The sequence below is a fragment of the Pongo pygmaeus genome, chromosome 7 (genome assembly GCF_028885625.2).
Source record: "Pongo pygmaeus isolate AG05252 chromosome 7, NHGRI_mPonPyg2-v2.0_pri, whole genome shotgun sequence".
Taxonomy (NCBI): Eukaryota; Metazoa; Chordata; class Mammalia; order Primates; family Hominidae; genus Pongo; species Pongo pygmaeus.
Window position 1 is genome coordinate 14,068,046 of NC_072380.2, and position 15,857 is coordinate 14,083,902.

Sequence of the window (15,857 nt, forward strand, 5' to 3'; positions counted from 1 at the left end):
AATCCACTACATTTCTTCACCAAAATATTAATACTCTATTAATAAACTTTTGAAATGTATTTCTTTTCTGAAGTCTTTTTGTTCTTCACAATAACAAAACCAAAGAAAACATGGCTACTTACTCCCTAAATTAACATTTTATTGACTTGGCCAACCAATGAAACTGTGTTGATTAGAACTAGGCATCAACTAACAGTACTTACTTCTCTGAAAGGAAAATTGTCAGCAAGGCTTGTAAAGTTTTTCTCAGACACCCTGCTTTTAATCTTAATTATACAAATAAATAATTGAATACCTACATAATTACTCTACTCTGCTTCTGTTTCAGTTTGGAAATTTAGTAACACTTATCTTGGGGGTTGCCAGTCTTTTAGAACCAGCTGATAAATCCAGCTTAGTGCAATGTTTACATAATGATGAATAATTAGAAAATGAAAACCAGAAACACCATACACTAGATATAATATCATTCACATTGTCACTTATGAATTGTGAAATATGTCAGCAAGATAATTAAAATACCAGTTGGTTCTTATTCCTCTTTTAACAATAGACTCTCCATAGTAAAAATTATAAAATGAGCATATAGTTACTAAAATGTTAGAAATAAAAAGAAGTCTTCTTTAAGAATAAATTTAATTAAAAAATACTTCTATAAATGTATTTTTTAAGTTTACTGAATAAATTAGTAAACAGCTATGTCTATATTAAAACACAGATGAAAACAATTGGAATCAGTGCTCTTCACATCTGCCTTTGTAATACAATAATAACTGCAGCCACTTTCCTTATATCCCATTGATTTAGTTAATGTCCTCATTTTTCAGCTTTGCTAAGTTTCAGTAATTCACATTAACAAATACTTATTGCAGCAAGGATATGTAAGATAACAGTGCTGGCTGCTACAGCATTAAGGATAAACAAGGGAGATGTGTATCCTGTTCTAATGGAATTTTCAGTTTGTTAGGAGAAGAAAGATACAATAAATATTTTCACAAAAGTTGTTGAATTCCTCCCTGATAAAGGAGCCATAAATGAAGACTGTAGCATCCTATGAGATGCTGTTTACACACACTCCTCAGCACTCCTGAATCCCTAGGGTTTCTGTATAGAGTAAGTAATTATTATGTTGCTCTTCTAAAATAAGTCTTAGTCCTTGAAGAAGGCCACTTTTTTTTCTAATATTGTTCCCTAGCTTGTTTGAATCTGTGTTACTCAAGTAGTGAGAAACTGAGTTCTTTAGGAAATTTTATCACAGGACTCCAAAAATTTACTGTTGTAAAGTATGGTTTTGTTGCCTTAAAGATTTTCACCTTTATTTTTTGTTTCCATCTGAGTACATATACATTCATCCAATGTGAAGGGCTAAACAAAAATCCTTATGAAATAAAAAGGTTTTGTAACTTAATATTTTTATTTTGCTTCCCAAGACAGCAACTGTGTCTCTCAGGTTGACACTTTGATCCAACTTTAAAAGTGACTTTTAATGTGATTAGTTTTTATCAGCACTATTTGCATCTTTCCTTTTCCTATACAATAAGAAGTGCATTTCAGAATGTAATTTACCTATCATAAACTAATTATTATTAAACCATAATTAATCACCAAATCTTATGTACTGAATTAAGAACAGGCTGGACGCCTGTAATCCCAGCACTTTGGGAGGCCAAGGGGGGCGGATCAGAAGGTCAGGAGATCGAGACCATCCTTGTCAACATGGTGAAACCCCGTATCTACTAAAAATACAAAAAATTAGCCAGGCGTGGTGGCGGGCACCTGTAGTCCCACCTACTTGGGAGGCTGAGGCAGGAGAATGGCGTGAACCCAGGAGGCAGAGCTTGCAGTGAGCCGAGATCGTGCCACTGCACTCCAGCCTGGGTGACAGAGTGAGACTCTGTCTCAAAAAAAAAAAAAAAAAAAAGAACATCCACTGAGCAGTTTTGTATTAGGGATCTAGATTCTAGATTTTAATATTTTGAATTTAATCAACTGTGGTAATAATTATCCTGGGAAGAATTCCCCATAATGTTGGAATTTTCTGGGTAATGAGAGATTTTACATATAACTGCCTCCTAGAACCATCACACTGTCAGGACATAGCTTATTCCATTGGAAATATTAGACTGAGGAACCCCATCACAGTCCAATTAAGTTCTGCCTTTTTCTGATTTGCTTCCATATTACTCTCTATATAATACTCTGTGGTCATTTATAGCTTTCTCAGCTCCCTATATGCCCTGTCTTTATTCCTATATATGTCATATATTTCATTATATATGTCGGATTTTCCAGCATTCCTTTTTTTGTTGTTTGTATTTTGTTTTGTTTTGTTTTTACAGATGGGGTCTTGCTGTGTTGCCCAGGCTGGAGTACAGTGGCATGATCATAGCTCACTGCAGCCTCGACCTCCTGGGCTCAAGCAATCCTCTGGTCTCAGCCTCCTGACTAACTTGGACTACACATGTGCACCACCATGCTCGGTTAATTTGTTTTTATTTTTTATTTTTCATAGAGACAGGGTCTCACTATGTTGCCAGGTCTTGAACTTCTGATCTCAAGTGATCCTCCTACCTTGGCCTCCCAAAGTGCTGGGGTTGGTTACAGGTGTGAGCCACTGTGCCTGGCCTCAGCATCCCTATTTTTATTAGTTCCTCTCACTCTATAACTGCTTTGCCTTTTCTTTTCCACATTCTTCCTATCTAATATATTCATTTTTGTATTTATTTTAAGTATATTGGGGGAAACACTGTTTAGTTGTCTATTTATTTTAGTTCTTCATATATTAAGGATTATCAACAATGATGGATTTTATGCCACAGGTATAAGAGGAAGCACTTACCTGAGATCTTGGGATGGCTCTGCTCTGATGTGTGGTGTCTCCACAGAGTGCCCAAATACGGCTCCTTCAGTGCCTGGAGGTAGCATGAATATAGCAGTCAGTATAAGCAAGTCCACACAGTGGTTTTCATCTCTGTGTTTATGCATCAAATATTTTTCCAAAAGAGAGAAAACTTAAAATAGGTATATATGATATATTAGTCCATTTTCACACTGCTGATTGATAAAGACATATCGGAGACTGAGAAGAAAAAGAGGTTTAATTGGACTTACAGTTCCACATGGCTGGGGAGCCCTCAGAGTCATGGCGGGAGGCAACAGGCACTTCATACATGGCAGTGGCAAGAGAAAAATGAGGAAGACGCAACAGCAGAAACCCCTGATAAAACCAGCAGATCTCGTGAGACTTACTCACGACCACGAGAACATTATGGGGGAAACTGCCCCCATGATTCAAATTATCTCCCACCAGGTCCCTCCCACAACACGTGGGCATTATAGGAGTACAATTCTAGATGAGATTTGAGAAAGGACACAAAGCCAAACCGTATCACAGGATATGAATGAGAAGAACTGGAAGAATATCACCAGGCAGGGAAGAGGCAATCAAAGTAAATCTAAATGTCATTATATTAACCAATTTTAAAATTAAATTATTTATAAAAGTCAAGAGTCAGTGAGTATTCCCACTCTCTCCTTTAAAAACAAAAGCTCATCTCTGTCCCCTGCCTTATTTTCCAGGTAAATGAAATTGAGGGAGGGCTAAGTCACAATACTCAATTCTGTGTTTCTATAAATAATAGCAGGTCATGAATAAAAATGTGGAGGTGAGCTCCAGTGTAGCCTATTATTGGTTTTTAAAGACAAACCCTCATAGATGTTTAGCAGTTCTCACACACAGAGCTCCCACCTTTGATTACAGTAACCACCAAAAGCTAGAGAACATGTCATGTTACTTTGACCTCTCTGGAGTTAGGCTTAATCTAAAATCATGAACTGCTTTAAATTGTGGTGTTGTAGTTGGTTTCATATGGAATCGTAGTTTTCCGAAGAGGTCATATAGTCTAACACTTTTCTCACGAGGTTAAATGATACTCTATCTCAACTTTCATTTACTGAATCCATTTTTTTCCAGATTCCCATAGCTTTTTCATAATTGAACTGAGCAAAATGGAAGGATTTTTCAATTACCAAAATCAAGTGGAAAAAAAATGTTCCAAATAAGATGACATTGAGAAAATCTTTTCTGTAATTTTGCATAAATGTCTTTGATTATCACCCTGAAAATAAACTTTATGATTTTGTTTTTTGGTCTAATCTTCAAACTTCTTGGTTTAAGAACCTCATATCTGTTCCATCAGTGGCTTCAACACTAGCTAAATTATACAATGTAATTTAAAAATATGTATTTGAAGCATACAAAACAAATCTGTTTTTATCTAATGAGAAAAATCATGTAAAATATATTAATTCGAGAGGCAATGATGAAATTGCCACTAGGAAATTAAAGCTAAAATTCCAATTCCTTAAAAATAAATTGCTATATATGGAAATGTATTAGAACCATCAGATGACTCCTTTGCATAATATAGCAATAGAGACCTTGATCATGAATAGAAAAGGAAGAGATTTTTTTTTCAAAGACTCTATGATTTCATCTATATTATGGTGCTGAGGGCAAACTTACCAGGTTCTGCTGCAGTAAATCCCTAAGATTACAGATTTCTGTTTATAAGCTAAAAGCTATTGGCATTTGTTGAACTCTTAATGGGTTTAATAGTGTTGTCTCTTTCTCTCTCTGTCTCTACTGAGACCCTGTAGGACATATAGTCCTTGTTTTTAAAACTTTTTTCACGAATTTTGAGAAATTACTTAAGGGGTTTATTCTTTTGATATTTTGGAAGATATTTATTTCTCCAAGTGGAACATTCCTTAAGATGGGTCTTTAAAAGTAAAACAGTAGTTTGAGGTAACACTAATTTTGTGATTATAATGGGGTTAGCATTTGAAAGAATATTACAAGATATACATTTGTATATCTCAAAGAGAGACTCTGGCATTTTGTAATAAGATATGCATCCCAGAAAAGACAGTGGAAATTAATTTTTAAACTTTGCACATGGATAACTATTTCATGATTATGGAAATTTCCCAGATAAGGTGACAGAAATATAATTAAACATCGGTAATATTTACTTTCAAATACATAATGGCATACTTACTAAGCACAAACTCTATCAGTGAAAATAAAAATAACAGAATGTCATCAAACTTTAAATTTTCAGTGAGAATTCAAAACTGATTGATAGAGGTCTCAATTCTGAGTGCCAATATAAAAATAATTATTTTTAAAGGATTCTTGAGGAAATAAATATGTAATCATGCCACTTAAAGGGCAAAATTGTAAACTAAATAATATGAGTGATTAACAAAATGCAGGCCTCTAGAAAATGAGAAATTCATTCTCCCTGTTTTTGTCCTGAATGAGCCAAAGGTACAAAATTAATAAGCAACACTGAAATCAGTAAGGGACGATAAAAGCTACCTGAACCAGGTATAAACTCTAACAACATAAAAGATTAAAAATCAGAACATGCACAGTGGCTCATGCCTGTAATCCCAGCACTTTAGGAGGACGAAGCAGGCAGATCACTTGAGGGCAGGAGTTCCAGATCAGCCTGTTCAACAGGGCAAAATCCTCTCCTCTCTACTAAAAATACAAAAATTAGCTGGGCATGGTGGCACACAGTAGTCCCAGCTGCTTGGGAGGCTGAGGCAGGAGAATAGTTTGAACCTGGGAGGCAAAGGTTGCAGTGAGCTGAGATTGCACCACTGCATTCTAGCCTGGGCAACAAAGGGAGACTACATTAAGCAACAAAGGGAGACTATATTAAAAATAACAACAACAACAACAACTTTAAAAAAAAACTATATCTCTCATGAATTGAAAATTTTTACCATGTAGATTACTAGTAGGGTTGTAAGATTTAGCAATTAGTAATATATGACACTGAGCTAATTTGAATTTCAGATAAATATCAAATCATTTTTTAGTATAAGTATAGGATATTTACAGGGGATATACTTATACTGAAAGCATGTCTTGAGTAATCAAGTAAATTCAAAATTAGTAAGGCATCATATACTTGATCTGGAAACCCTAACGATTTATCAACATTTGTTTGGTACATAAGGACAGATCTGATTTATGCTCACTTAGAGAAAAGACAGACTGTCATGAATTCTCATATCATAGGCTCTAGAAACCATAGAAACAGAAAAGAAGGATAGACATAAAAAAGACAAAAGGAACATAACAGAGACACATATTAATATGTATATGTAAACTTACTGAATAAATGTTTGTTTTTCATTGCTATTGTAAGGGGCTGTTCAAAAGGGTACAACGTTCAATACTGCTTGATTATAAAATCCTATAAAGGATGTTTCAGATAACTTAAACTGACTACAATGTTACAAGACATAGGGAAAACCTATACTGTTGGCTACTGCAATTGTCAGAAAAAAACTAAGAAAATTCAGGGTCCAAAAGTAGTAGAAACCATTCATATGATCATTTCTGGCTTCTGCAGGAAAGAATAAGGATGGCATATTCTGCTTTGCTGGAAAGGTGAAAAGGCAGATATGGATTATGGTCCTACTTTGTATTTAAAGACCATTTAAGACATAAGCTAGGATACTACCCTTTACAAATACCTAACATAAAATGCCACACCCTCAAAAACAAATTATTAAAATTAAATGTAAGCCCCTCTTCTGATGTGACTATCTATATTCTAAATGCTATCTATACTATAAATGTTATATCCTACGCTACTCATTATTCACCCATTGGCATCCATATATTTTTTACAGAAGTCATTGGTCCCAGAAGAAGAGGTAACACCAGAAAAGGAAACCCAAGCACCAGAGAGAAAGCAAACAACCAAGAAAGGCAAGAACACTTCACATTGAGAAAAAGAAAGTCAGGCAGGAAATTATATTTTTATGTTATTTGACCTGAGAACTTCTGCTGGCCTTTATTTTTCCAATAAAATCAACTACGATGATGAATGTTTTGAGTTTTTTTGTTGTTGTTCTTGGGGGGTGGGTGCAAAAGAAGGGAATGGATTTTATGTAGATATCAACATGATGTGAAAGAGAAACTACAAGAGGAATCCAGAGTCCGCGGGGCAAAGGTTAACAGGACACGAACGGCTAGCCTCCCAGCCCTATGGCACTTGACAGGAATCTTAGACGGCATTTCAAATTCCTCCACTAGAATAGGGATAAGGTCCAGAGATATTTTTCTAGATCTCAAGGGACAGAAGATTCCTATTTATTTATGATCTTCAAATTTGAATCTGTGTTAGTAAATATATTCAAACTTTTTGGAAGTCTTCCTACCTTACTTTCTTTTTCTTTATTTGCATCTGTTTCCCCCAAATCTAAATTGGTATGAAAATCTAGATTAAACTGGGAATAGACTTGTTTTATTCCCAGATTTACTTATAATTTGTTTTTAAATCTTGGCCAAGTATTTAAAGCCCTCTGGTTTTTATTTGTAAAATTAAAAACCAGATCATGAATAACATGATCTCTAAGGTACTTTCAATATCTAACAGAATTATACGATTTTTTTTCAAACATGTCAAAACTTGTATACTAATAACTCTTCTCATTCCTCCTTAAATACGAGTGGAAATGAGTTTGCTCCTCCAAATCATCAGAAAATAAATTATTTTGGGGAAGGGATGGAGTAATAATACTGGAAAAAATATTAATTGGCATTTCTTTTATTCCATTAAAAAGGATTCCTTTGAATCCTGAAAAAATTTATTACTTCTCAAAAGAAGAAATGTCAACCTATTTCAACATATACTACATCTCTTATTTATTTGTGTTGTTTTAATAATCTACGTGGTGTTTTTGACCCACTTAACACCACAAAACACAACCTATACATTGCTGGAGTGATTTTATCAAAACAATTGATATCTCACCTGTGCAAAAAGCTGTAATTATTTTCCTGGACACTGCTTTTGCTCAGCATTCAAAACTCCTGTAATCTGAGCCCATTTGTGTGCTCAAACATCTTTTCTTCTACTTATTTATAAAATATCTTTACTAATTTTCCTACCTCTTAAGGCATATGCAGATTTCTTCATTCTCTGAACATATTTAGGGTTTACTGCCTGTAATAGTTATCTTTAACCTACCGTATCTATTCTTACATTTTATATTTTTAATTATGACAGTTGCTTATGTTTCAGGCCAAAAAAATTGAAGATATATTCCTTATATGCCACTGTATTCTTGTGCACCACATGATGTATGGGAGGTAATTAATAAATATTGATAAGGATCCAGATTTCAAAGACTTTTTTGAGTTTTCTCCTTTTGTTTTTTAATTCTAGTTTGATTAATGGTAACACCATATTCCACACACCCAGGTGAACTGGGGAAGTATACTGAGATGTCCTTTCTTGTTCAACATCCTTGTTAGCGTACTTGTTTCCACAGCTTCAATATCACATACATTTTCTGCTCGTGATTCCTCCATACTGGTGCCAAATGATGTTCTAAAACACAAAATTGACTTTGTAACTGTCACTTACAATATTTTAAGAATCCAGTGTCTGTAGAAGTCAAGCCCAAATTCCTTAGGATTTATTGCCTAGCAGTTCTGTGGATTTTACATTTCAGTGACAAGACAACTCTCGCTTATTTTGCCATGTTTATGGACTGTCGTGAGAACCCCTTCTTATTCTCAGCATATGCAACCTCTTTCTCCTCATTTGATGGTAATCTCTTCTCATGTTTCAAGATCTGAATCTAAATTACAGTATCTGTGAAACGTTTTCTTGATTCTTGCCGCTCTTCCTCCTTCTGCCCAGTTTCCCCAGGTCCTTGTAAAAATTACTGGTATATATTTCTAACATTGCATTGCAATTTGCTTTAAGCTCTTATCCAGTAACTTAGGACTTTCTTGAAGTCAAAGACTGTCTTGATAAAAGTTGTATACTTAGTACTGATCATGGAGTCTGCTACATAGTTGAGAATCAGTAAATTAAAGAATGTGAATAAAATAATAATTAACAAAAGCATGCATAAAATGCTTTCTATTTTATAACTGATATGTAAAACATGCTAAGTTTCTGTTTCCTAGTGTATCTCCTTGTTTAACACTTTCACACAAATTAACATCCTGAGATGATTATCTGAATGTACTGAAACTGTTATTATGAGCATAGCCAAAGTGATTTTTTTTTTCTAGTGAAACAGGGAAATAACATTATTAATTGTCTTGGAAGAAAAGCAAAAAAGAACACCATATTGTTCATTTAGGACTGAAAAATAAACTGCCAGGATTTCTGAAAAGAAATTATTTCAAAATCTGTTTGGACTTTTCATTTGGCATTTTTTTCATCATTTAAAAAATATCTCAAAGCCTTTACTTTTGGATGCCGAATAATATCCTCTCATCCACTTAAACAGTGTCAGAAGACAAAAAGAGATAAGGAAAAAGACAGTTGGTGATCAAAAGGAAAATGCATTAAAATAAAGCTGTTTTCTTTAAAATGAAATATATTTCAAAAATAAGTTGTTTGTTACTAATGAAATTAGACTAAAATATATCAGCACTGGAAACGATCCAGACTTCCATATGGCTCTCATTTTGTAACCTTCAAGAAGTTATGTTTTACTAGCAGTTGTTTCTCTGAGTTTTAGGAGGAAAAGCTCTTCATTTATTATTTCCTTGCCTTTTAGTCAACAATAAGAGTAATACTTGAAATTTAAAATCACATGTAAAGAAAACAGAATTAAAAAGAAAATAAATTATTTCCAAATTGAATGAATATGTGGTTTGATGGAAATGACATTTAAAAAAATGTATATGCAGCCAAAAAACACATGAAAAAATGCTCCTCATCACTGGCCATGAGAGAAATGCAAATCAAAACCACAATGAGATACCATCTCACACCAGTTAGAATGGTGATCATTAAAAAGTCAGGAAACAACAGGTGCTGGAGAGGATGTGGAGAAATAGGAACACTTTTACACTGTTGGTGGGACTGTAAACTAGTTCAACCATTGTGGAAGTCAGTGTGGCGATTCCTCAGGGATCTAGAACTAGAAATACCATTTGACCCAGCCATCCCATTACTGGGTATATACCCAAAGGACTATAAATCATGCTGCTATAAAGACACACGCACATGTATGTTTACTGCGGCACTATTCACAATAGCAAAGACTTGGAACCAACCCAAATGTCCAACAATGATAGACTGGATTAAGAAAATGTGGCACATATACACCATGGAATACTATGCAGCCATAAAAATGGATGAAACTGGAAACCATCATTCTCAACAAACTATCGCAAGGACAAAAAACCAAACACCCGATGTTCTCACTCATAGGTGGGAATTGAACAATGAGAACACATGGACACAGGAAGGGGAACATCACACTCTGGGGACTGTTGTGGGGTGGGGGGTTGGGGGAGGGATAGCATTAGAAGATATACCTAATGTTAAATGACGAGTTAATGGGTGCAGCAAACCAACATAGCACATATGTATACATATGTAACAATCCTGCACATTGTGCACACATACCCTAAAACTTAAAGTGTAATAAAATTTTAAAAAAGGTATATAAATAATCCATTTTCTAATTCCTACCTCCAAAAAAATGAAAAAATTACAGTGGACGAGCAGAGCTGTCTTCGTTACTCTTACATCCAACAACTCTGAAGATATATATTTTCAGGAAATAGGTAATTCCAAAGTATGTGATTACTGAGGTTGTCATTTTGCCCTTTACTTAAATAAAACCACTAAGCAAAGGAGAAGTAACACACCCACCTGAGGCTTCTAGAGAATCCTGAGTGAGAAAGCATAATCAAGAATGCCCCTTTAGCAAACATAATCTCTGTGGTTATGGACTTTTTAAAAGGCAGCAATATTTGATTCAATTTACAGCTTCATTGTAAACATTATAACTCTAATGAATTTAAATGCAAAAATATGCATTAACCTATTTGACAGCACATGAGCTACCCATACTGTCATTTATTCCATTTTTAAAAATTTTATTAATGATTAATGATGAAATTGAGAAGATTAAGAAGATTCTTAGGTAAATTATCTTTTTACCACCTTTACATAAAGTCTAGATAAGCTTTGAACCTACTTAATCTAGCAGTATATTTTGTCTTAAGATCTGGACATTTTACCTAAAATACAGATATGATAGCTGATACTAGTCTTGGCTCTTTGAACTCCCACTTATTCTTATGAATGTAAATCTTTTTAAAATTTTTTTTTGTATAACTCTGTCCTTGCTAACCTCTATCATTAATCCAGTGAAAGTCAAGCTTTGTGGAAATTCATTTATTTAAAAATCTCCCATCAATTGCACCATAAACTGAGGTTTCTTTGGGGGAAAAAAAAAACTTAGTAAATTCCTTAATCCTATCTTTTTTCCTTATTTTATTCTTCAAGCTCTTCACCTCTATTTAGATTACGTTCTGAAGAGAAACAAGATGACTTCCTACTGCTATTAGTCATAAAGGGAGAAACTGTGTTTTCCACGGGCAGGTCATACTGAACATTACCAAATGGAATGTACAACGCTAGAGATTCATCTCAGCAGCACTTTCATTGCTTAATTCTTTATTCCTTAGGACTTCTGGTACATTGATATCAAAGTGCTTTCTATGGAAAATAAAAATCAGTAAAGAAATTGTCTGAAACATGGTACATAATTGTCTTTGGGGGCTTCAAATATTGCACTGGTTGATGGATTTATCTGAAACTTCTACAAATATTTTTTACTCTGAAAAACAAAATATTGTATGTTCAAAAGATGCTAATTGTATCAATAGCTTTATGAGTCTGAGCTGCATGGTTAATCTACATAAACTGACATAAGAAATTATTTTTTAACATAGTGTCTCATGAACCACAATTTATTTAAAATTTCCTTCTTACCTCAAGATATCTAAGAGACTTTAAAACATCAAAGTTTTACCTACAATTTTTTTGGGTCTCTCTGCCAATGAGAAAAGATTCAGAATCTTTGTACACACAACTTGCCTTAGTATGTAATTGTCATTCATTTACTAATAACCAGGTTTTACAAAAATTCACATAAAAACTGAAAGCATCATAAGCCTATCATCCAATAACAAGATAGTACGACATGCATAGATAGGGTCCAAATGAGAATCAGAACATGCATGTTAATGCCCAGATAAATTCTCTTCATCTTTTTGTTTCTATGAGATTATTTACCTTTTGTTGCTCAAGGTTGTTCCTTTGATTTTTATTTTATCATTTGCCATGTAATTCATGTATACCAATAGGTAAATTTTAAAAAGCTCCGTTTACTTTCATTTGTTTTTTAACTGTAAGGGGACTGGTAGCATTCTTTTGCGTTTTACTTTTAATTAAAGAAATGGCATGTTTCTCCAGAACTAATGTCTGGTTTCATCAGTAATGAAGTTTCTACAGCAAGAACACTCATCACATGCTCAGCGTTGATTACTGCGAATACTGTATATTTTTCTTAGAGGAATTTCAAGCAGAGTAAGCCATTAATGCTTTATGCAAATTATAACCATTATAATTATCCATAGTTTTCAGGGAAGTCCAAGTATCTTCAAAATTATTGGGCTATTATAGCAACCTGTGTTTTATTTGTGTGGTCTGCTTATGGGTCACAGCATGTATCTTTAAAGATGGTCGTCCTCTGACCTACAAAAATAATGCATTAGAGATTAGCATTACACCTGCTGATATAAATGGGCCTCTTCTGATGAGTCAGAGGTAAAATACACAACTTTTATAATCCAGATATGTGCTTTTACATTTTGGGAATCCCTTGATGCACATAGCAAATATCTCACCATGAACAGGGTAAACAGATATTCAATATTTTCAATTGGTAGTGGTTTTTTTTTTTTTTGAGAAAGCTTAAATTGTGACACTGAGATGTACACAGCAGTGTGTGTGTGTGTGTGTGTGTGTGTGTGTGTGTGTGTGTGTATGCAGAGTATAGCATCTCACTGGGGAGTACTTGACCCGTGTGTGTGTGTGTGTGTGTGTGTGTACTGACACATTTACAAAATTCCAATCTTGTAAAAACCTTTCCAGAGAATTGAAAAAAAAGCCGATACCCTAATATATTAAGTTTTTAGTATTATTATCATACTTTAAGTTCTGGAGTACATGTGCAGAATGTGCAGGTTTGTTACATAGGTATACATGTGCCATAGTGGTTTGCTGCACCCATCAACCCATCATCTACGTTAGGTATTTCTCCTAATGTTATCCCTCCCTTAGTCCCACACCCCCTAATAGGCCCCGGTGAGTGATGTTCCCCTCCCTGTGTCCCTGTGTTCTTATTGTTCAACTCCCATTTAAGAGAGAACATGCAGTGTTTGATTTTCTCTTCTTGTGTTCGTTTGCTGAGAATGATGTTTTCTAGCTTCATCCATGTCCCTGCAAAGGACATGAACTCATCCTTTTTATGGTTGCATAGTATTCCGTGGTTTTTATGTGCCACATTTTCTTTTTTTTTATGTTTTTGTTTTTTCTTTTATTATTATTATTATTATCATTATTATACTTTAGGTTTTATGGTACATGTGCGCAATGTGCAGGTTAGTTACATATGTATACATGTGCCATGCTGGTGCGCTGCACCCACCAACTTGTCATCTAGGATTAGGTATATCTCCCAATGCTATCCCTCCCCCCTCCCCCCACCCCACAACAGTCCCCGAAGTGTGATGTTCCCCTTCCTGTGTCCATGTGTTCTCATTGTTCAATTCCCACCTATGAGTGAGAATATGCGGTGTTTGGTTTTTTGTTCTTGCGATAGTTTACTGAGAATGATGATTTCCAGTTTCATCCATGTCCCTACAAAGGACGTGAACTCATCATTTTTTATGGCTGCATAGTATTCCATGGTGTATATGTGCCACATTTTCTTAATCCAGTCTATCATTGTTGGACATTTGGGTTGGTTCCAAGTCTTTGCTATTGTGAATAATGCGGCAATAAACATACGTGTGCATGTGTCTTTATAGCAGCATGATTTATAGTCCTTTGGGTATATACCCAGTAATGGGATGGCTGGGTCGAATGGAATTTCTAGTTCTAGATCCCTGAGGAATCACCACACTGACTTCCACAAGGGTTGAACTAGTTTACAGTCCCACCAACAGTGTAAAAGTGTTCCTATTTCTCCACATCCTCTCCAGCACCTGTTGTTTCCTGACTTTTTAATGATTGCCATTCTAACTGGTGTGAGATAGTATCTCATTGTGGTTTTGATTTGCATTTCTCTGATGGCCAGTGATGGTGAGCATTTTTTCATGTGTTTTTTGGCTGCATAAATGTCTTCTTTTGAGAAGTGTCTGTTCATGTCCTTCGCCCACTTTTTGATGGGGTTGTTTGTTTTTTTCTTGTAAATTTGTTGGAGTTCATTGTAGATTCTGGATATTAGCCCTTTGTCAGATGAGTAGGTTGCAAAAATGTTCTCCCATTTTGTAGGTTGCCTGTTCACTCTGACGGTAGTTTCCTTTGCTGTGCAGAAGCTCTTTAGTTTAATTAGATCCCATTTGTCAATTTTGGCTTTTGTTGCCATTGCTTTTGGTGTTTTAGACATGAAGTCCTTGCCCATGCCTATGTCCTGAATGGTAATGCCTAGGTTTTCTTCTAGGCTTTTTATGGTTTTAGGTCTAACATTTAAGTCTTTAATCCATCTTGAATTGATTTTTGTATAAGGTGTAAGGAAGGGATCCAGTTTCAGCTTTCTCCATATGGCTAGCCAGTTTTCCCAGCACCATTTATTAAATAGGGAATCCTTTCCCCATTTCTTGTTTTTGTCAGGTTTGTCAAAGATCAGATAGTTGTAGATATGTGGCATTATTTCTGACGGCTCTGTTCTGTTCCATTGATCTACATCTCTGTTTTGGTACCAGTACCATGCTGTTTTGGTTACTGTAGCCTTGTAGTATAGTTTGAAGTCAGGTAGTGTGATGCCTCCAGCTTTGTTCTTTTGGCTAAGGATTGACTTGGCGATGCAGGCTCTTTTTTGGTTCCGTATGAACTTTAAAGTAGTTTTTTCCAATTCTGTGAAGAAGGTCATTGGTAGCTTGATGGGGATGGCATTGAATCTGTAAATTACCTTGGGAAGGATGGCCATTTTCATGATATTGATTCTTCCTACCCATGAGCATGGAATGTTCTTCCATTTGTTTGTATCCTCTTTTATTTCCTTGAGCAGTGGTTTGTAGTTCTCCTTGAAGAGGTCTTTCACATCCCTTGTAAGTTGGATTCCTAGGTATTTTATTCTCTTTGAAGCAATTGTGAATGGGAGTTCACTCATGATTTGGCTCTCTGTTTGTCTGTTATTGATGTATAAGAATGCTTGTGATTTTTGCACATTGATTTTGTATCCTGAGACTTTGCTGAAGTTGCTTATCAGCTTAAGGAGATTTTGGGCTGAGACAATGGGGTTTTCTAGATATACTATCATGTCATCTGCAAACAAGGACAATTTGACTTCCTCTTTTCCTAATTGAATACCCTTGATTTCCTTCTCCTGCCTAATTGCCCTGGCCAGAACTTCCAACACTATGTTGAATAGAAGTGGCGAGAGAGGGCATCCCTGTCTTGTGCCAGTTTTCAAAGGGAATGCTTCCAGTTTTTGCCCATTCAGTACGATATTGGCTGTGGGTTTGTCATAAATAGCTCTTATTATTTTGAGATACGTCCTATCAATTCCTAATTTATTGAGAGTTTTTAGCATGAAGGGTTGTTGAATTTTGTCAAAGGCCTTTTCTGCATCTATTGAGATAATCATGTGGTTTTTGTCTTTGGTTCTGTTTATATGCTGGATTACATTTATTGATTTGCGTATATTGAACCAGCCTTGCATCCCAGGGATGAAGCCCACTTGATCATGGTGGATAAGCTTTTTGATGTGCTGCTGGA

General features: G+C 35.1%; 1 protein-coding gene across 3 annotated transcripts in view; it reads right to left on the reverse strand.

The window, feature by feature from the left end:
• The window catches only part of SGCZ (sarcoglycan zeta), a 1,203,249-nt gene that overhangs the window by 20,437 nt on the left and 1,166,955 nt on the right, over nt 1-15,857 (reverse strand). For all 3 annotated transcript variants that reach the window (XM_054497724.1, XM_054497725.1, XM_054497723.1), the window contains one exon: nt 2,840-2,912. In XM_054497724.1, coding sequence (XP_054353699.1) covers nt 2,840-2,912 — 73 coding nt within the window. The remainder of the gene's footprint in view (nt 1-2,839; nt 2,913-15,857) is intronic.